Here is a 21747-nt window from a genome sequence, read left to right on the forward strand (position 1 = left end):
GGAACAGCACTAAGGGCAGAGGGTCCTAGTGGTGCGGTGGGGCAGGCTGGGCTGCACACACGGTTTCGGGATGGGCGAAGGAAGCACTCAGACACGAACTCACAACTTGGCGATGTCCAGCAAAACTCTGGGGCCACCCTGTGTCCCCACAGCATGCCCCTGGCAGAGGCAGTGTCCCAGCCGGTTGCAGGGCACTGAAGACACCCCAGAGTCAGAACAGGTGACGGTGCTGCTGCTACAGCCCGCAAGGCAGGAGACCAAGCATAGGAGCCCCTGTCCAGGGTGGGCGTCGTGAGGATGTGGCATTTGTAGGGTGAGTGGGAATACATCCCGGATTCAGGAGACTCTGCCCTCCTGAGGGAGGATGGGGCACTGAGTTGGGGCGGTCTGCTCAGTGCTGCTCCGGGTGCTCTGGGTCCGAAACATTTGAACAGCAAAGGAATGTTGTTTTCCTTAAACAGTTTCAGTGAGATAGAATTCCTGCATGGGACAGTTCACCAACTTCTACTGTACAGTTCAGTGGGTTTTAGTCTATTCACAAGTTGTGCAGCCATCACCAAAATTAACTTGGGGACGTTCTTATCTCCCCAAAAGGGGAGCCTGTCCCCATTGGCAATCACCCGACCCCCTGCCCCCCAGCCTCTGACAACCAGGAACCCCCTCCCTGTGTCTGTGGACTGGCCTGTTCTGGACGTTTCACATCCATGGAGTCACACACTGTGTGTCCTTCTGTGTCTGCTTCTCTCCCTGAGCGTCGTGCTCTCAGGGTCCGTCCACGTGGGAGCAGGTGTCAGGGCTGCTCTCCTTTTCCTGGCTGCATGGTGTTCCACAGTGTGCGTGCGTGCATGCATGCATGCATACATATACATACATACATACATACATATGTATTTATCACATTGGACTTACCATTCATATGTTGATGGACACTTGTGTTTTCTTCCCACTCTTCAGCTGTTGTGAACACGTGTGAACAGGTTTTTACTTGCATGTACATTTTCATTTCTTTCCAATGAATCTGTAGTAGTTTCTAGTGGCCTCTGTAGCAAACTTCACAAACAAGGGGGTGGCTGAAGCCACAGAAGTTTATTCTCCTGCAGTTCTGGAAGCCAGAAGTCCATGGTCAAGGGCTGGTTCCCTTGAAGGCTCCTCTGCTCAGGCTGTAAACAGCTGTCTTCTCCCCATGTCCTCACGTGGCTGTCCCTCTGTGTGTGTCCTGTGGTCTGTGTCCTGATCTCTCCTTGTTATGAGGACATCAGTCATGTTGGATGAGGGCCTCATTTTAACTTGATCACCTCAGTAAAGACCCTATTTATTGCTGATAAGGGCTCACTCACAGGCACTGGAGGTCAGGACTGCAGAGTATCTTTTTTGGGGGTGAGTGTGGAGGGAATGACACAATCATCGAGGAACTGACCCCAGGAGTGGCATTGCCTAGTGGCAGGTGGTTCCCGGTTCAGCCTTTACAGGGACCACCAGTCCGTTGTCCACAGCAACTGCTCCACCCACGTGTCCAGGGCTCCCGTCTCCCCACATTCTCACCCTGTCTTCCCCTGTGTCCTCTCTGCCCTGGGCCCATGACATTCAGGCCCCTGGGCTGTGTGGTTTCTCCATTCCTCCTCACGTGGGTGCCCGGACAGTCGTGAGAAACCAGGGCTGGGTGTCCTGTGGGGCGCCTCCAGTCTGGTTTTGTCTACAGTCTCCTTGCGATCGCCCTGGGGCGATATGTTCAGGGATGGCCTCAGAGGAAACGTGCCCTCCTCACTCGTCACACCAGGGGTCCCAGCTGCTGGCTCCTCCACGGTGGGGTCGACCCCCCCAACACTGTCATCCTTGGAAAAGTTCTCAGCACCACCCTAGCAGAGGGGGCCAGGGGTCTTCCTACCAGGTGGCTGGGGCAGAGACACAGGTCCGTATCACTGGGTGTGTGGGGCCCAGGCCTCAGGAAGGTGGGCGATAAACCCGTGAGCGGGGCCGCAGCAGGGAGCCGGGGTGCGAAAGGCAGGAAGGGGCTGGGGCCTCGCCTGGAGGTCGCATCTCATCTGCGGGGACAGCAGCACTCGGAGGAGGGAACCGCCAGACCCTGCCATGGGTTGAATCATGGTCCCCCAAAGACACCTGTGTCCTGCCCACCAGCACCCATGGACACGACCTCATTTGGAAACAGGGTGTGTGCCGATGTCATTGGCTGTGATGAGTCACCCGGGAGTGGGGCAGCCCTACTACAGTGGCCAACGTCCTTCTGAGAAGAGGAGAAGCGGTCCCACAGGGAGAGCCATGTGACTGGGGGAAGAGATGGGTGACGTGACCACCAGGGTGGCCGGCTGCCCCTGAGAGACGGCCCCAGAGCCTCCAGGAGGAGCCGGACCACTGACACCCCAACCTGAGCCTTCTGGCCCCGGCCTACAGGAGCAGAGACTGGTGTCGCTTGTGGTTCCTGGTCACAGTCACCACGGCCACAGGTAGCTCACTGCCTCCGAGAACTGGGAGCCAGCGTGGAGCCACAGGAGGGCAGCTGGTCCTGAAAAATTTATGAAAAGGACAATGTCTCAATGTGGAGGGAACATGAGCTGGGCTGGACGCGATCCCGAGGCCATCTGGTCACCTGCTGCCCGCCTATCCGCGCGGTCATGGGGCCGTGGGCACCAAGGGGACCGCAGACCCACCTCCTCCCTCACTGAGGAACAGAGCCCCCAGACCCAGCTGGCGACCCTCTGGGAAGTCTCTGTCCCCCGCCTGTCCAGACCTTGGCTTCTTATCCTGGGCAGGTGGAAGACCTGCCCTAAAACAGCCAAACCAAGTGGAAGCCCAGTGCTGACTCTAATGAAGCAGCCATTCTGACCTGAGGGGATTCTGCTCCAGGGTCATGGGGCCACATCTGGGGACATCTGCGCTTGTCGCGATGTGGGGGCTCCTGGCTTTGAATGGGTGGGCCCAGGGAGGCTGCTCTACACCCCAAGAGCTGGGGACAGCCCCACAGAGGATGCTCTGAGCTGAGGGGCCCGGCCGAGACCCACTGGTGCTTTTCACGTTCTCTGGGGCCCCGGGACCTGCAGGGGGATGGCTCCCCACAGGGTGACCCAGCACCGTGTGAGCTCAGTTAAACTGAAAGCTCGGGCCTCTGCAGCCATGCTTCCTGGAGGTCAGGCCCCCACTGACAGGCGTGGAGATCTTGGGAAGAAGCCAATGCTAGAAGGATCCAAGGGCAGAAGGAGGCAGGCCGAGGGACCCCAGGACGTGGGGGCGGGGCGGGGGAGCAGCCCTCTGGTTTTGCAGTAGGTGACACGTGAGATGGAGGTGGTGACGTCACCGGCATCAATAGTTCATAGCGGGAAACAGACACCTGATGGCGTGTCTCGGGGCAGCTGGCTCAGGTGGCCTCAGGGCTCCTGATGGCCCACCCTGGGGACAGGACTGGCCCGTCCCCTTCTTGGTCTGAACACACCAGCTGGCATTCTGGGCTACGGTTCGCACAGAAGCCTCCCCTTCCTGCAGTGGAGACACCATGTCACCAATCCGTTCTCGTTTCGATGGGCCGGGGGGTGGGGGCTGCTTGGGTGCTCAGCCTAGGGGCTCTGGGTGAAGGCACCAGCTGGAGAGGGAAAGGGGCCGAGGCCACTGGCTCCAAATTCCTTTGCATTTCTGCAAAGAAGGTGGACAACCAACCCACAAGCACATGAAAAGCTACTCAACATCATGAGAGAAATGAAAGTCAGACCACTGAGAGACGGCGCCACCCACCCTCGAGGACAGCCACTGTCCACGTGGCACTTACAGTGTGGACGGGGGAGGGGGGAGGCAGGCACCGTCGTCCACGGCTGGTGGGAGGTGGAATGGTGCAGGCGCTGTGGAAGACAGTGGCTCTTCCTCCAAAGCATGAAAAAGAGTCACTGTATGTCCAGCAATTCTACCCTAGGAATTCTACTCTAGGAAAATGAAAGCTGTGTCCGCAGAAATACTGGTACACAAATATTCATGGCAGCGTGAGTCACAGCACACGAAAGGTGGAAACAAGCCAAAAGCCCACCAGCTGACAATGGAGACACACATGGTCCCTCCACACACAGGAGCATCACTCAGCCACGAACAGGAGAGCAGCCCTGACACCCGCTCCCACGTGGACGGCCCCTGAGAGCACGATGCTCAGGGAGAGAAGCAGACACAGAAGGACACACAGTGTGTGAGTCCACGGATGTGAGGCGTCCGGAACAGGCCAGTCCTCAGACACAGGGAGCGGGCTCCTGGTCGTCAGGGGAAGGTGGGGGTGACTGCTCATGGGGACAGGATTTCCTTTTGTACAAATTTTTTCTTACTGGCTTTAAAAAATATATATGGTAAACACTCATTCTACACAATTAACCAGGCAAATAGAAGAAAACTGAAAGTCATTTGTAACACTGCCCCCCCACACCAGGTCGCAGTAACTCCCTATAACGTCGGAGGTCTTCCTCCATGACACTTCCTGCATCTGCTTAAGTGGGAAATGTGTGCATATGTAAGCACATCTGCGCATGTGTGTGTATAACACACACACCATACACATACTTATACGCACATATATACTATATATGTTTGCATACAATATATAATTTCACTTCTATATGATATATAAATTTTTCTATCCATATATACATAATTGGGATCATGCCAATAGCTTCTAAACCTTGCCTAAAAATTACTGTGTCCCGGTGACAAATTCACACAACTGTGGAAGAATATAAAAGACACGTGGGAAGGTCTCCTCTGGTCCACGGAGATTCTTGCCGCTCCAGGTCTGTGCTGTTTGCCTCCAGCCATTTCCCAAGTCCCGGAACCTGGGGGGTCAAACAGTCATATTTGTGTTTTGTATGGGAAACCGGGCTCCCAGCTGTAACAGCCTCCCTTCTGCGCTTTTAAGAGGGCCTTAAGCCTCTGTATCCATGTTTCCTTGATACATTTACTAACCAGCTGGGGTATCTCCCAAGCTTATGTATGAAAACATTTAAAAATAGAGTTGCGGCAGAGAGGGAAACACAGGCAGCGAGCAGAGAGAAAACTGTGAGCCTCCTGAATGTTGCTATGTTGAGCAGGGTTTTAAACTCTGTAGCTTTATTCTGTTCAGATAGTTTCCTTGTTAACAGGGTTCCCCTTTGGCTTTCTTTCCCACCTCTGTTATATCCTGAAACTTTCCAGATGATTCTAACATGGGTTTTTTCCTGAAACACGGGTTTTTGTTGTTGTTTTAACGGTGGTCAAGTGGACATAACATAAAAGTCACAGTCTTCACCATTTTTAGGTGCACAGCTCAGTGGGCTAACCACATTCGTGACTTGCAGCCATCTGCACCCTCCGTCCATAGGATTTTCCATCTTCCAGACGGAAACTCCAGAAGCATCGTCTCCAGAAACAAGAGCTGGGTCACCATTTTGACAGTGCGCGTCCTTGGCCAGTGTGGACATCGGAACCCCTGCTATCAGCCCCAGGGAGGGCAGCCCCACCTGGTTCCATCTGCACTCACTCAGGACGTGCTGGGGGCCCAGGTCGGCGCACGCTGGCTCCCTGGCCCCCAGTCTTCCGGTCCAATGTGCGGGAGCCCCCTCCCCAGCCCAGCTGACCTGGGACCTACTGCCTCCCCTGTCCTCACACCAGGACCCCCTGGCCAGCCCACTGCCCCTGGGCCTTTGTATCAGAAAATCAGAGATGAACAAACAACAAGAAAAACCCAGAAAGCAAGGGATCTTTCCTTCCCTATAATTCCAACATCCTTTAAAACACACACACACACATTTTGCACCCCTACCCTCACCCCAAGCTTCTCTGTTGAGCCAACAGGGTTTAAATTCCTGGGCGTTATCCTGGAGGAAAATTCGAGAATCAGTTGGGCAAACGAAGGCCCTACTAGCCTTCATCAGCCCTGTTTTCTTGGCTACTTCCTTTCCGCTGAAAATAGGTCCCAATATTCAAAAGAACCCAGAGAGGCTTGTATTCCTCTCCCAAGCACAACCTCTGGGCTCCGGAATGTTCTTGTGTCATTTCCAGATATTGTATAGGGTTCCGGCAGAGCTGCGGGGACACACCAGGCCAAGGCTTTAGAAACACAGCTTCCAAGTCCCCACATGCCTCCAACAACCTGCAAAGTTCAGGGTTACTTCTCCCGGACCTTGAAGAATTCAAACCAGCGGGGGCTCCTGGCCCAGATCCCCAGCTCCCCTTCCAGGGAGGACGACAGTGATCCTGACCCCAACAAAGAAGGAAAATCCCTTGGGTCCCCAGGACTGTCTTTAATATTTTCTCCCTTTTTACTTCCGGCCAAGGAATGAGGTATTAAACCAAAGAATGTAAGAAAACCAGAGGGAGGGTTGGGGCAGTTTTAATGGCTTTTCCAAGTGGGCTTGTTAATCATTGTCTTTGTTCTGATGTGGAGCAGAGGGGCTGAGGGAGCCCGGGTGGGGCGGCCTCCATCCCTCAGCGGGTCTTCGAGGCTGCCGGCCAGGGCCCCGCCCGGGGTGGGGTGGGGGTGGGGGACCAGCCGCATTCCTAGCATTCCTCCTCTCCGTCCCACATTGTTTGTTTGTTTGTTTTAAATCAGCCGCCTCCAGGAATTCTTTTTCTCTTTTGGAGTCTGCTGGGACTGTTAGAGAGTCCAGGAGTCTAGGCCTGGCCGAGCCACAGAATTTTCCAGCACCCTCCAGGCCCACCCAGCTCCCCCGCAGGAAACACCCGCACTCTGGGCTATTTTGCATTTCTGTGTGTGCAGGGCCTGCAAGACCCCAGGCCCACATCCCAGTGGCCTGACTCAGCCGCCCACCCTGACCGCCCTCATCAGAACCGGCCCTCTCCAGCCTGGCCGGCTGGGCCTCCCCCTGCTTGCGGGGAGGAAGGTGGCCAGGAGGTTTCTGCCACTTGCAGGCCAGGCTGGACTGTGGTGGACCCCAAGGCCTGGACCTGGGGAAGGGGAGAGAATGTCGGAGGCCGGTTAGACAGCTGACACTGCTTCCCAGTGAGGAAACCCAGGTAGCGGAGGTTCACCCTGGCCCAGGGGCCCCCGCAGCCCCCTGCCTGCTGTAACCCAGAGGCCAGGTTTCTGTCCCCAGCACACGGCAGGCAGCAGGCACAGCAGAGAGACTGACCGGGATGGGGGCCTGGGGGCGGCCGGAGTCTGGGGAGCTGCTTCACTGCCCTGGGCCTGGGTGGCGTCCTCTCCAAACCGGTGCGCGGGGGTGGGGGTGGGGCGGGCGGGCGGGTGGAGGCGCCTGGTCCGCGGAACAGAGCCCTGGACCTTGGGAGGTGCTGCCCTCTGCCTGGCAGTGGGTGCAACCCCGCCCGTGCGGTCCTGACCGCCCCGAGGAAGGAAAGGTCCGGTCAGGCCTCAGGTGGCACCGGACACGCAGGTGGGACATCTGCAAAGTCAGCGACGGCTCCTGTTGAAACGGGAGAAGTGCGTCAGGTCCAGGCGCGCAGCAGGTGCTCAGGCCCGGGGCCTGGAGCACTCACTGCCCGGGACCCACAGCTCGGCCGGACGGCGGGGACACACACGCGGGCTGTCACCCGACAGAGCGTGAACCTGAATAAAGGAAATCTCGTTTAAAACGGAGGCGGGAGGCCGAGCGGGAGCCCTCCCCCTACCACTCGCTCGCTGGCGCCCCCAGACGCCAAACACGAAGAGATGGCACCTGGGCAGCTGGGGGAGGCCGGCGCTCCTCACCTGCCCGGGAAGAGGGCTGTCCCCGCGCCCGGCCACGCCCCCGCCAGCGGGCGGCCCTCCCCCACCAGCCAATGAAAGGCCACCACACTTCCCAGGTTCCTCCAATGGGCTCTGGGTTTAGCACAGCCCCTCCCACTGCCCCCTCTCCCTGCCGCGTTCTCGGGTGGTCTGTGCGAGCCGAAATGCAACTCCGCCGCTCCCGAGTAACCCTGTGTTCTTTGCAAAATAACTGGCTGTTTTACTTTTAAGGTCGACGTTACTATCATCGAGATACAGTTGTTTTGAACGATTGCTTTTTTTCTTTTTCTGGTGGGGGAGGGAGGTAGGTCTAGTTACTTACTTGTTTAACAGAGGGACTGGGGATTGAACCCAGGATCTCGTGCATGCTAAGCCCCTGCTCTACCACTGAGCTATACCCTCCCCGCCTTTTTAAAAATTGAGATGAACTTCACATAGTTTTCCATCTTTAAGTGTACAATTCAGTGGCATTTAGTACATTTGCAGTGCTGTGCACCATCACCTCTGTCTAGTTCCAGAACAGACCATCACCCCAAAAAGAAGCCCCGTCCCCATCAGCAGTTGACATCCCCCGTCCTCATCAGCAGTCACCCTCACCCCATCCCCCAGCCCCTGACAGCCAGGAACCCCCTCTCTGTCTCTAGATTGGCCTGTTCTGGACGTTTCACATCCGTGGACTCACACACTGTGTGTCCTTCTGTGTCTGCTTCTCTCCCTGAGCGTCGTGCTCTCAGGGTCCGTCCACGTGGGAGCGGGTGTCAGGGCTTCTGTCCTGTTCACAGCTGAGTAATACCCTCCTGTGTGGAGGGACCACACTGTGTGTATCCCTTCACCCATCAGTGGACACTTGGGTTTTCCCACTTGGGGGCTGTTGTGAATCCCACTGCTATGAACAGTTGTTAACTCATCTTTGTTTAAGTATCTGTTTTCAATTATTTGTGATATATGCTTAGGACTGGAGTTTCTGGGACAGGACGGATGGTGACTGACTTTTTTTTTAATGGAGGTACTGGAGATTGAACCCAGGAACTAGCGTGCCAAGCATGCACTCTGCCCCTGAGCCATACCCTCCCTGCTCTGTCTGACTTTTTGAGGAACTGCTCTTTCCCACAGCGGCTGCCCTGTTTTACTCCATTCCCACCAGTGAGCAGGATTCTTCCCTGTGTGGACAAGACACAGAGCCCTGGGCTCAAGCCCAGGGCTGCTGGCCTTTCTCGGTGGCCCTGGGCTGCGCTGTGCTGGGGTCTGGACGGGGGAGGGTATGTGTCTGACCAACGTGAGTTTCCTGACTGGAGAGCTGTGTGCACAGGAGGGAGGTTGGGAAATGCAGACAAGCTCGGGCAGCAAACTGAGTTACCGCCTTGGACTCCAGGGGCCGGGAAACCTGCTCCGGGCGTTTGGCGCCCACCTTCGGAACCCAGAAGCTCCAGGCCCGAGGAGTGAGAACTCCAGGGGGCGATGCCTGTCCAGCGTGGCCACCTGCTGGCTTCTCTGCAGCATTTTCTGCCAGGAGCAGGGCAGATGAAGAAGGGGAAGTGGACAAGCTGGAAGGGTAGGCCAACACCCTTCTCTCCAGGACTCATGAAGGTGGGGAAGCAGGCTCAGGATTGGTCCCTGAGGTCACTCGGCTTGGTGGGACTTGGGGCAGGTCTGCCAGCCCCACCCTACGGCTGCCCCCTCGCTCAGCTCTGGGCCCTGGCAAGCCGGGAGGCCACCATCCTTGCCCCCCGGGGTCACTGGTGGAGGTGGACATCCCTTCCCAGGGTCCAGAATTGAGGGAGACCCTGGCTGTGAGTGGCCTGAGCTCTGAAGAGGTAAAAGGAGATGGTGTGGTCCACACAGAAATCTGCACATGGGCTTTTACAGCAGCTTCAACTGAAACTGCTCAGAATGGAGGCAACCAAGACGCCCTCCAGTAGGTGGGCGGACAGACAGACGGCCGACGATGGAATGTGCTCTGTGCCGAGAAGGGGGCCATCGAGCCAAGAGAAGACACGGAGGAACCCCGAGTACACACGACTAAGTGAGAGAAGGTGGTCTGAGGAGGCTGCACACTGTGAGCCCAGCTCTGGAAGGGCAGCTCTCTGGAGGTGTGGACGGATCCGTGGTCGTGGGGCGGGGGGAGGGATGAAGAGGCGGAGCACAGGGGATTTTTAGGGCAGTGAGACGACTCTGTGTGGTGCTGCAGCAGTGGGTACGCGTCACTATCTGTTTGTCCAAACCCACGGAAGGTACAGCAGCAAGGGCGAACCGGAGTGTCGCTACGGACTTCAGTTAACAGTAAGTACCACGATCGCTCACCGCCTGTGACACTGCAGTACACCGGTGCTAGGTGTGCACACTGAGGGGGAAACAGCAGGGAAACTGGGGTGAGGGGGTCTCCACAGTTTCTACTCAGCTTTTCTGTAAATCTGAAACTGCTCAGAAACTGAAGTCTCTGTGAAAAGGAAGATATGTTAATAAGGGCAGGGCAAGGGAGGTCCAGAGGTGACTACAGAACAACTCATTAAAAAAACGGGCAGAGAACTTGGGCAGACGTTTCTCCAAAGAAGACACACAGTTCGCCAACAGGCACATGAAAAGATGCTCAAGATCCCTAATCATCAGGGAAATGCAAGTCAAAGCCACAATAAAAAAAAAGCCACAATGAGGTATCTCCTCACACTTGTCATAATGGCCATTGTCAAAAAGATGACAAATTGGGGGAGGGGCTGGTTCAGGGGTGGAGCGTGTGCTCAGCTGCACCAGATCCTGGTTCCAATCCCCGTCCCTCCATTAAACAAACAAACAAACTTAATTACCTCCCACTGCAAAACCATAATAAAAAATGTTTTTAAATTAAAAAAAAAAACAACAAATGTTGGCGAGGATGTGGAGAAAAGGTAACCCTCGTACACCATTGATGGGAACTTAAATGGGTGCAGTCACTATAGAAAATGGCTGGGAGGTTCCTCATAAAACTAAAAGCAGAACTACTATATGACCCAGTAATCCCACTCCTGGGAATTCATCTGAAGAAAATGAAAACATGAGTTCAAATCGATAGCAACACCTCAGCATCCACAGCAGTGCTGTTCACAGGTGCCAGGATACAGGGGCAGGGACGTGTCCGCTGGCTGAATGGATAAAACTGTGGCAGGGAGATGCAGTGGAATATTATTCGGCCTTGAAAAAGAATATCCTGCCATTTGTGACAACATGGATGGACACGAGGACACTATTCTAAGGGGGAGAACTCAGACAGAGAAAGACATACTGCAGGAGCTCCCTTACATGTGGAACCTTAAAAAGTCACGCTCATAAAAGCAGAGAGTAGAACGCTGGTTCCCAGGGGCTGGGAGAGGGCGCCACTGGTCCGAGGCACAGGCTCACAGTCAGAAGGTGACTGGGCCCTTTGGGTCTGGAGCACAGCATGGTGACTAGAGCTGATACCGTTGCATCACGTGCTTGAAAGCTGTTAAAGAGAGCTGATCGTAAATACTCTTACCACAAAAGCCAAGGTGCCCGTGAGTGGTGACGCTGTGCTGAGTACCTTGGCTGATGGAATCCTGTCACAATGTGCATCCTGCTCCTTAAACCTGTGTAACCTTCAGTGGTCAGTCATACCTCAGTAAAGCTGGGGGGTTGTGGAAAAACACAAGTGTTTGCTCCTAGAGCGCTGCCTTGGTGGAATTATGTGAAATTATGAGTTGGAACAGGCTTTTGAAAAATTACACACTTCTGTATTACATAAATTAATTTGTGCAAAAAAACTAGTAAGGGTATATTTTTGAATTATGTAGAGAAAAATAAATTATACAATTCGATGTTTTCTTGTCTACTTAGGGTTGAACAACCATCACCTCTAGTTCCAGAACGTTCTGTTACCCCAAAGAGAAGCCGTCCCCATTTTTAGTGACCCCCACCCCCCTCCCCAGCCCCTGACAACCAGGAGCCCCCTCCCCATGTCTGTGGACTGGCCTGTTCTGGACGTCTCACATCCAAGGAGTCACATGCTGTCTGTCCTTCTGTGTCTGCTTCTCTCCCTGAGCACCGTGCTCTCAGGGTCCGGCCCCTTGGTGGCGGGTGTCAGGGCTGCTCTCCTGGTCACGGCCAAGTGACGCCCCTGTGTGTGGCGGGACGTGTGTGCTCATTCCCCAACCGCGGCTGGGCCCCTGGGCACGTCGCCTCTTCCCGTGGTACATGATGCTGCTGCGTACAGGGGTGGACAGGTTTGTGTGGACACATGTTGTCACTCTTTATTTCCACCCAGGAGGGAAACTGCCGGGTCCCATGGAAATTCCATGTTTGACTTTCCACGGAGCAGCCAGACCGGCATTTTTGTCCCGGCAAGGCCGGTCCAGGGCATGGAGTGGGTGAGGCAGTGCCTCTCAGCTGCCCCTGGGGTGGAATACCTCATCTGCCAATGACTTATTGATGAGAGCAGCTCAGTGGAACCAGGAGAATGTTCCATGGGTCCCCGTCATAAACAGGAGCCGCGTGCTGGCCGCCATGTCTCCCCAGGCCCAGGACCGGGTGTCTTGCTTAGATCCCGGCTCCTTTCCCTGCATCATGGGTCCCCTGGCCCTGGCGAGGCGTCCCTTCCCGGAGCGTGGCACCGACCAGAGTCCCCAGCAGAGCCCTGGCCCCCTGCCACCTCTAGTCCTGACCCCCGGGGGCTGGAGGCATCGGGCCCTGCTGGTTCTCCCCCCCGGCCTAGGGGACCTGTCCTGTCTGCCTTCCAGAGAGGTTTACAAAGATGCGAGCCCACAGCGAGACCTGCCCCAACAAAGCCGTGTGGTCACCATCGTCAGAGCCTCCATCCTCTCGGGTCAGACTGCCTCTGTTGGCTGGAGCAGGGCGGGACCCTGTCTCCCCTGTGCCCACCTGGGCCCTTCCCTCCTGGCCCCCAGCTCAGGTCCACCCCACCTATTTCGCCAGCAGACACACTGAGGCTGCCAGGGGCGGGGACTCCCCTGCCGTCCGGATTCAAGGCTTTCCCTGGAGGGGCTGTGTCTGAGGGGGGAGGGGTCAGGCAGATTGGGGGACCCCTCCCTGAGAGACTTGCTTTTCCTTAACACCAGTGGGCAGCAGCCACACGGTCATTTGGACAAATGTGCAGCCCTCGGGGGAGCCGGCACAGGGGGACATGGAGTGGCACGGGGGTGGGTGGCATTGATGCCACGCAGCTGGGGATGTCTGCAGGAGCCGATCGTCCACTTGGCACCTGCTGGCCTGGCAGACGGAGGCCCTGCCAGCAATGCTTACCGACAGGGTGACTCCAGACGCCCGACTGTGCCTCTCCCAGCCATGGTTTCCCTGTCTGTCAAAGGGGTCAGACTGTCACCCACCACCCCACACAGTCTTGTGAGGGCCCTAAAGTGCCTGTTCCCGCTCCCAACCCTCCTCCCTCGCAGCCCCTAGCCTCGGTTTCCTGTGGTACATCCCTGGGGAAGGGCAGATGGTGGCAGGTTCCAGCAGGGCTGAGTCCAGAGACAGTCATCAGAGAACTGCACCAGGCTGGAGCTGGAGGTATGTTAAATCCATCAACATCGTCCTGTGTGTATGATGCGTAATTTCTTCTGGAAGAATCAGTGATCGGGAGTGAGGTCATCTGTCGGTTCTGGAAAGAGAGCCGTGGGGTGAGGAGGGGCGGGCACGGCAGTTTGCCTTTCTGAGCTTCGCTTGAGCCACGGTTTATCCTGCTACACATTTCAAAATCCCAGTTCTGAGCACAGAGAAGTGTATTCAGTATCTTGCAATAACCTATAACGGAAAATAATCTGGGGGCGGGGAGGGTCTGCCTTGGTGGTAGAGTGGGTGCCCAGCATGCACAAGGTACTGGGTTTAACCCCCAGTTCATCCATTAAATAAACAAACAAACAAACAAACAAATCTAATTACCCCAACAAAATTAAAAAAAAAAATAAAGCGAACAATTCAACGATGAACAACTACATAGCAATAAATTGGACAACCCAGGAGATATGGATACGTTTCTAGCAACATACAGTCCACCAGGACTGAGTCAAGAAGAAACAGATCATTTGAACAGACCGAGCACTAGACGGGAAGTAGAATCAGCAATAAAAAACCTCCCTGCAAACAGAAGTCCAGGACCAGACGGCTTCACTGGGGAGTTCCACAAAATACACAGAGAAGAAGTCATACTGATCCCTGTCAAACTCCTCCGAAAGACTGAAGAGGAGGGAGCACTCCCAAACTCATTCTATGAAGCCACCATCACCCTGACACCAAAACCAAAGACACTACCAGAAAAGAAAGCTATAGGCCAGTATCGCTGATGAACACAGATGCAAAACTCCTCAACAAGATATCAGCGAATGGAGGGAGGGTGCAGCTCAGTGGTAGAGCACGTGCTTAGCACGCACGAGGTCATGGGTTCAATCCCCAGCGCCTCCATTGAAAATAAATAAATAAATAAACCTAGTTACTCCCCCTAAAAAAGAAAAAAAAAACTATCAGCAAACCAAATCCAACAGCACATTAAAAAAAAAATCATATGCTGTGATCAAGTTGGACTCCTCCCAGGGACACAAGGATGGTTCAACATACGCAAACCAATCAATGTGATACACCACATCCACGAAAGAAAGGACAAAAACCACATGATCACCTCAACAGATGTAGAAAAAGTATTGGATATAATTCAACACCCATTTATGACGAAAACTCTCACCAAAGTGGGTAGAGAGGGAACATATCTCAGCATAACAAAGGCCATTTATGACAAACCCGCAGCCAGCATAGTGCTCAGCGGTGAGAATCTGAAAGCCTTCCCGCTAACATCTGGAACAGGACAAGGACGCCCACTCTCACCGCTTCTAGTCAACACAGGGCTGGAAGTCCTGGCCACAGCAACCAGGCGAGAGGAAGAAAGAGAAGGGGTCCAAACTGGAAGGGAAGAGGTAGAACTGTCCCTAGACGCAGACGACATGATGCTATAGACAGAAAGCCCTGAAGGTGCCGCGCAAGAACGACTAGAGCCGCTGAAAGAATTCAGCAAGGCAGCAGGACGCAACATCCAAAAATCAGTTTCATTTCCCTGCACTAACAATGAAACATCAGAAAAGGAAAGTTAAAATCACATCAAAAAATACCTAGGAATAAACCTCACCGAGGAGGTGAAAGCCATATGCAGAGAACTATAAAACGATGATTAAGGAAATCAAAGATGATGTAAAGGAGTGGAAAGCTATCCCATGCTCTTGGATTGGAAGAATTAATATTGTTAAAACAGTCAGAGTACTGAAAGCCAGTTATAGGTTTAATGCAATCTGTTATCAAGTTACCCAGGACTGTTTTCACAGAACTGGAACAAATAATTCCAAAATTTATATGGAATCACAAGAGACCCAGAATTGTCAAAGCCATACTGAAGAAAAAGAATGAAGCTGGAGGAATAACCCTCCCAGACTTCACACAATACTACAGAGCTACAGTCATCAAAACTGTTGTATTAGCACAAAAACAGACATATGGACCAATGGAACAGAATAGCGAGCCCAGAAATAAACCCACACACCTATGGTCAATCTTTGACAAAGGAGGCAAGAATATACAATGGAGAAAACACAGTCCCTTCAGTAAGTGATGCTGGGGAAACTTGACAGCTGGATGTAAACCAATGAGGTTAGGACACTCCCTCACACCACACACACAAAAATAAACTCAAAATGGCTTAAAGACTTACACATAAGACAAGACACTGTAAATCTCCTAGAAGAAAACATAGGTAAAACATTCCCTGAAATAAATCTTAGCAATGTTCTCCTAAGGCAGTCTACCCGGGAATAGAAATAAAAGCAAAAATAAACAAATGGGACCTGATTAAACATAAGTTTTTGCTCAGCAAAGGAAATTATGAACAAAACGAAAAAGACAACCTATGGAATGGGAGAAAATATTTGTAAACAATGCGACTGACAAAGGCTTAATTTCCAGAATATACAAACAGCTCATACAACTCAATAACAAAAACAAACAAACAGCATAATCCAAAAAGTGGGCAGAAGACCTAAACAAACATTACTCCAATGAAGACATACAGGTGGCCAATAGGCACATGAAAAAATGCACAATATTGCTAATTACGAGAGAAATGCAAATCAAAACTACAATGAGGTATCACCTCACACCAGCCAGAATGGCCATCACTCAAAGGTCCACAAATGACAAATGCTGGAGAGGCTGTCGAGAAAAGGGAACCCTCCCACACTGCTGGTGGGAATGCAGTTTGGTGCAGCCACTGTGGAAAACAGTGTGGAGATTCCTCAAAAGACTAGGAATAGACTTACCATATGACCCAGCAGTCCCACTCCTGGGCATATACCAGGAAGAACTCTAATTTAAAAAGACACATGCACCCCAATGTTCAAAGCTGCACTATTTACAATAGCCAAGACATGGAAACAACCTAAATGTCCATGGACAGATGACTGGGTAAAGAAGCTGTGGTGTATATGCAATGGAACACTCCTCAGCCATTAAAAAGAATAAAATAACGCCATTTGCAGCAACAAGGATGGACCTGGAGATTCTCATTCTAAGTGAAGCCAGAAAGAGAAAGAAAAATACCATATGATATCACTTACATGTGGAATCTAAAAAGAAGACTCAAATAAACTTATTTACAAAACAGAAGACAGGCTCACAGACATAGAGAACAATCTCACGGTTACCAGAGGGGAAAGGGAGTGGGAAGGGACAAACTGGGAATTTGAGATTTGCAGATACTAACTACTATATATAAAATAGAAAAAACACATTTCTTCTTTTTTAATCATTTTTTTGGGGGGGTAATTAGGTTTATTTATTCATTTATTTTTAATGGAGGTGCTGGGGATTGAACCCAGGACCTCACGCGTGCTAAGCGCACGCTCTGCCGTTAAGCTATACCTTCCCCCCACAAACAAATTCCTACTGTATGGCGCAGGGAACTATATTCAGTGTCTTGTAGTCACCTCTAATGAAAGAGAATATGAAAAAGAGTATATATGTATGTATATATATGACTGAAACATGATGTACACCAGAAACTGACACATTGTGAACTGTACTGCCATAAAAAATAAATAAAAATGGGGGGAGGGTACAGCTCAGTGGTAGAGTTTGTACTTAGCATGCACGAGGTCCTGTGTTCCATCCCCAGGACCGCCTTTATAATCAATCAATCAATCAATCTAATCACCCCCCACAAAAAAGTACAATTTTTTGTTTTAAAGGTTTGTTTATAAAAAATAAAAATAAAATGAACATTACAGTGGGATTTAGTGCATTCAGTGTTGTGCGACAACCACACATCTAATTCCAGAACATTCCATCACCCCAAAAAGAAACCTTGTCCCCATCTGCAGTCACCCCCCAACCCCCTCAGCCCCTGGAATCCAGGAGCCCCTCCCTGGGTCTGCGGACTGGCCTGTTCTGGACGTCTCACATCCGTGGACTCACACGCTGTGTGTCCTCCTGTGTCTGCTTCTCTCCCTGAGCACCGTGCTCTCAGGGTCCGGCCCCGTGGTGGCAGGTGTCAGGGCTGTTCTCCTTTTCGGGGCTGAGGGTGTTTGGATATTTGTGTTGTTTCGACATTTTGGCTGCTGCGAATTGTGCTGCTGTGAACATGCATGTACAAGTTTTTTGTTTGAATACCTATTTTCAATTATTTTGGGTGTATACCCGGGAACAGACTTGTGAGACCCCGAAATTTAATGCCCAGAAAGGCGGGGCACAGATCACTAAGTGGACACACTGCTCCCAGCACCCACTGCCCCGGGGGAGAGCTCAGAGGACGTAGAAGTGGACGTAGGGGCCCGTGGCGGGGGTGGGGGCGAGCAGCAGGGACCCGGGTCCTCCCAAGGCCCTGGTGGGTGGCCGTGTTCTCCTCCCACACCACACGGTTACATAAACAACCGACCTATCAAGAAGCCGGCCAGAATGGACAAGACGTAAACAGTGGCCTCCCCGTCCCCAGCCTTCTCCATCTGACTTGGCAGGAAATGAGGTTTTGTAAATTCAGGTTGAGGGTTTCACGTCAGACCTGAAGATCTGCTCAGAGAGAGCATTCTGTGGGCCAGGAGGTGCACCTTCTGGAAACACCCCTTCCAGGCTGTGCTTGAATCAGGCACCCAGGGTGCTTTTGGGAACCTCAGTCTCTGTCTGTGAGTGGAGCCAACCTCGTCCCCTCTGCCCTCTGCGTGGAGAGGCTGATGCTGCTGTCGGCAGACTCTCTCCCCGGTGACTCACGCGCTGAGCCGTCTGCCTGTAAAATTTATTTCTAATTAAAACATTTAGTTTTCTTATTTTAAACAAGTTAGTTTGTCCACATACACCATTAGGAGAGTCAAAAGGTAAAGCACAGAGTGGGAACAGGTATTTGCAGTGTATGACCCAGCAAAGGGCTGGGGTCTGTAATACACAAAGAACTCTCACAAATCAATGACAAAAGCCAAAAAGCCCAATTGGAGAAAATGGGGCAATGACTTCAATGGGCAGGTCCTGCAAGGACACACGAATGACCAATGAGACTGAACTCCATGTGGCCAGTCTGCAGACGAAATCCCCAGCGAGGGCCGCCTCACCCCTGAGAACCACTGAAACCAAACATGCAGGCAACGTGAGGGCGGGCCAGAACCCGGAGCCACAGGACCTTCCTGACCTCACCGACGGGAATGTGAAGTGTGGCCACTTTCGGAAGGGTTCTGGAAGCGTCTTCTCTTAAATGAGATGTAATCTCATACCATAAAATTCATGATTTGAAAGTGGACCATCCAGGGGTGTTTAGTGTGTTCAGAGCTGTGCAGCCATCGGCACCATCTGACTCCAGAGCACTTCCGTCACGTGAAAGGAAGCCCCATGCCCCTAGCAGCCTCCCAGCCCCCTCCCAGCCCCTCTCTGAACCTGCCAGTCCAGGGACTTCATGTAAATGGACTCTCACAACATCTGTCCTTCTGTGTCTGGCTTCCTTCACTCAATATTTTGTTTTGAAAGTTCACCCACACTGTAGCAAGAATCAGCGTTTCACTCTTTTTTCTGCCTGACTCATACTCCACTGTGTGTTTGGCCCACATGGTGTTTATTTATCCACCCGCTGAGGAACACAGGTCGGGTCTACTCGGGCCGCTGTGGACACGTGGGTACCAGGGTTTGTCTGTCTGGTCTAGTACTTTGGGGCACATACTTAGGAGTCAAAGCACTGGCTCACATGATAACATAACTTTTTGAAGGCCCTCAGGACAGGCTTCCTATTGTTCCATTTTACATGGAAAAGCTGTAAAATCCGTTCCGTTTTACAGATGAGGAAACTGCAGCTCAGAGAAGCTACAAGTCGCACAGCTGGGACCAACCCTGGGACCCCAGTCCCCCCACCTGCCCATCGTGTTCATTCCTGCCTCGTCCACTGTAGTAGGTGCTGGGTGGGCTGATGGCGTGGCCCAGAGGCCCAGAGAGGGAGAGAAGAGCAGGCCCGGGGGCCCCTTGGTCAGCCCGCGGCGCAGGGAGACTCTTCATCAGCTCCTGCCACCTCCCCGGCCACTCCCCTCTCCAGCCGGCGCTTTGTTTTGTAAGAAGCTCCCAGAGGAGAAAGCATACCCTTGTGCGTGCCGGGTGGGATGAAAAATGTGTGGCTGCTGTGAAAAAGAGCCAATGGTTCTTCAAAAAAGTAAACATAGGGTTACTTTGTGATCCAGCAATTCTGCTCCTAGACACACGCCTGAGGGAGATGAAACACACACACACACAACTACACGCATGTTCACAGAAGCAAGATTCGTAACAGCCAGAGTGGAAACAAATCAAATGTCCATCAGTGGATGAATGGACACACAAATGTGGTCCCTCCACACATGGGAACATTACTTGTCCATGAACAGGAGAGCAGCCCTGACACCCGCTCCCACATGGACGGACCCTGAGAGCACGCTGCTCAGGGAGAGAAGCAGACACAGGAGGACACACAGCGTGTGAGTCCGCGGATGTGAGGCGTCCGGAACAGGCCAGTCCCCAGACACAGGGAGGGGGCTCCTGGCTGTCAGGGGCTGGGGAGGGGCCAGGGGGGATGACTGCTGATGGGGACAGGGTCTCTTGGGGGTGACAGAATGTTCTGGAATTAAAGATGATGATTACACAACCTGTGAATGCAGTGAAAACACTAAATTGTATATTTTAGATGGTCCGTGGTTAGTTTTATGTTACTTGAATTTTGCCTCAGTTTTTAAAAATGGGGATGGTAACGGCACACTACTGGTAGCTGTGGGGACAACAGGAGCCGGGCTCGCAGACGGGAGGAGCAGTGCCCAGGTCCCGCGAGCGCTTCTCGAGGGCCGGCTGGTGTCTGCCAGCATTGTGCATGTTATTTTCGACACTGAAGGCCTGAGGGAGAGCAGGGAGGACCCCCACAGGGAAGTTTGTCACACTGTTGCATCAGGACCACGTGCCCACTTTCCAGGTGAAGAGACTGAGGCCCAGGGTGGAGAGCAAGGCGCCCAGAGCCACCAACTCAGCAGGAGAGTCTGGGCTGGAACCCAGCAGCTTCCAGGCCTCCTCTGTCAGTCCCCGGGACATGTCACCTGGACACCTTCATGTCAGGACCCGCCCAAGGGGGCAGGCGCCGCTGATTCCCCCACTACCCACCCCGCGGCGCGGGGCAGGGCCCGGGGCGCAGGACTCGGACGCACCACCAGGGATGCGGGAGCCCCGGCGGGCGGCGGGCCGAGCAGGGACGCGCCCCGTTGGTGCTCACGGGCGCCCTCTGGTGACTTCGGGGAGAACAGGCCGTGGGCAGCGCCGGGAGACCCGGCGGTGGGGACTGCGCGGCTCGGGGAGGGGGACGCGGTGGTGGCGGGGATGGTGGGGAGGGTGGTGGCGGGATGAAGGGAAGGGATGAATGGGGAAATGGTGGGGACGACGGTAGGGAGCACGTGGGGGACTGGTGGGCACCAAGCAGGGGTACTTAAGTGAATGAATGGATGGCTTGCCGGCCGTGCTCCTTGTGGACTTTGGCCTCCCGCCGTGAGGAGCCCCAGAAGGTTGTGGAGGGAGAGAGGCGCGCACGGGTCTCTCTCAGAAACTCCCCGGCCCCGCCCCCTCTGCCTCCCTCGGAATCCCACCGTGGTGCCCTGTCCAACGAGCCCTGCTCTGACCCCCCATGTTACCTGGCCGCCTCAGGAACTGTCTGGAGGTGCCAGAGGCTCCTCGCCAGAAGTGCTTCCTCTCCAGACGGTCAGCAGGTCCCAAAGCAGGAAATCAAGGCAGGAGAAGCAGTTTGCAGGGCCCTGGACTGCGGGCAAAAGTATAAATCCTGTTTGTGGTATAAATAAAATATACCATATTGAAACCTAAAGTAACGCTGCGTATTACCATACCTACTTTTCACGTTTTCAGTTGTTTTCAGCTACTTCAGCGTTCTAGGGGGAAAACCCACGAGAGTATTTTGAAATACGGAAAAACACGTTATGGGAGGCAAGTGTTTTTCTCTAATAACTCTGTCCACAGCACCTCCCTCATCATGGCCTCCATCAGCCTAGGCGCGCGCGTTTTGTGGGGCGGGGGCTGGGTTGACCCGGGTCTGGGTCCTCTGAGGGCTCTGGGAAAACGCCAGCCAGTTAGGGTAGGGGGCAGGTGGGTTTCTCCCGGCTGCCGAGAGCTGGAGCTGTGTTGCTGGTGTCTCTCCGCCCTCTGGTGGCAGCGTGTGTTTGCTCCCCTCGGCTTGGAACCAGGAAGTTGCATCTGAGTCCCTGACTGCCTGGTGAGGATTTGTTTGTTTACTTAGTCAACAGCAACAAGAAGCAGCATTTAGGTGGCACTGATTGTCTGCTGGATTCTGGTCACCCTCATAACCACCCACCTTGGGAGGGGTCAATGAGATCACTTCCCCTTACAGACGAGGAAACTGAAGCTGGCAGAGCTGGGGCTTGAACCCAGGGCTCTCCACAGTGAAGAGGGACCCGAATGCCCTGTTTAGGGGCTGGCACCAGCTGAGCCTGAAGCTGTCCTCCTTTGTTCAGTCACGCAAGCCAGAACCTCCCAGTTTTGCCAAAGCCAACTTGAGTTGA

General features: G+C 53.5%; 1 protein-coding gene across 1 annotated transcript; it reads right to left on the reverse strand.

Moving 5' to 3' along the window:
- Positions 1-5000: 5000 nt before the first annotated feature.
- Positions 5001-20257, reverse strand: LOC116659143 (translation initiation factor IF-2-like). The gene is made up of 7 exons (XM_032466379.1): positions 20135-20257; positions 10004-10043; positions 9060-9205; positions 8789-8862; positions 7488-7543; positions 7110-7347; positions 5001-6924 (listed from the first exon to the last, which is right to left on the reverse strand). The coding sequence occupies exons 1-7, from the start codon at positions 20255-20257 to the stop codon at positions 6375-6377; spliced, it is 1227 nt and encodes a 408-aa protein (XP_032322270.1). The 3' UTR covers positions 5001-6374.
- Positions 20258-21747: the final 1490 nt, after the last annotated feature.

Source organism: Camelus ferus, chromosome 22 (assembly GCF_009834535.1).
Source record: "Camelus ferus isolate YT-003-E chromosome 22, BCGSAC_Cfer_1.0, whole genome shotgun sequence".
NCBI lineage: Eukaryota > Metazoa > Chordata > Mammalia > Artiodactyla > Camelidae > Camelus > Camelus ferus.

Coding starts and splice junctions, on each gene's coding strand:
- LOC116659143 (XM_032466379.1), bottom strand. CDS start 20,257: ATGTCCCGGGGACTGACAGAGGAGGCCTGGAAGCTGCTGGGTTCCAGC. Junction 9,206..10,003: donor GTACTGCAGTGTCACAGGCG/GTGAGCGATCGT, acceptor TGCTCCTGGCAG/AAAATGCTGCAGAGAAGCCA. Junction 6,925..7,109: donor GCCCCCAGGCCCCCATCCCG/GTCAGTCTCTCT, acceptor CCCCTTCCCCAG/GTCCAGGCCTTGGGGTCCAC.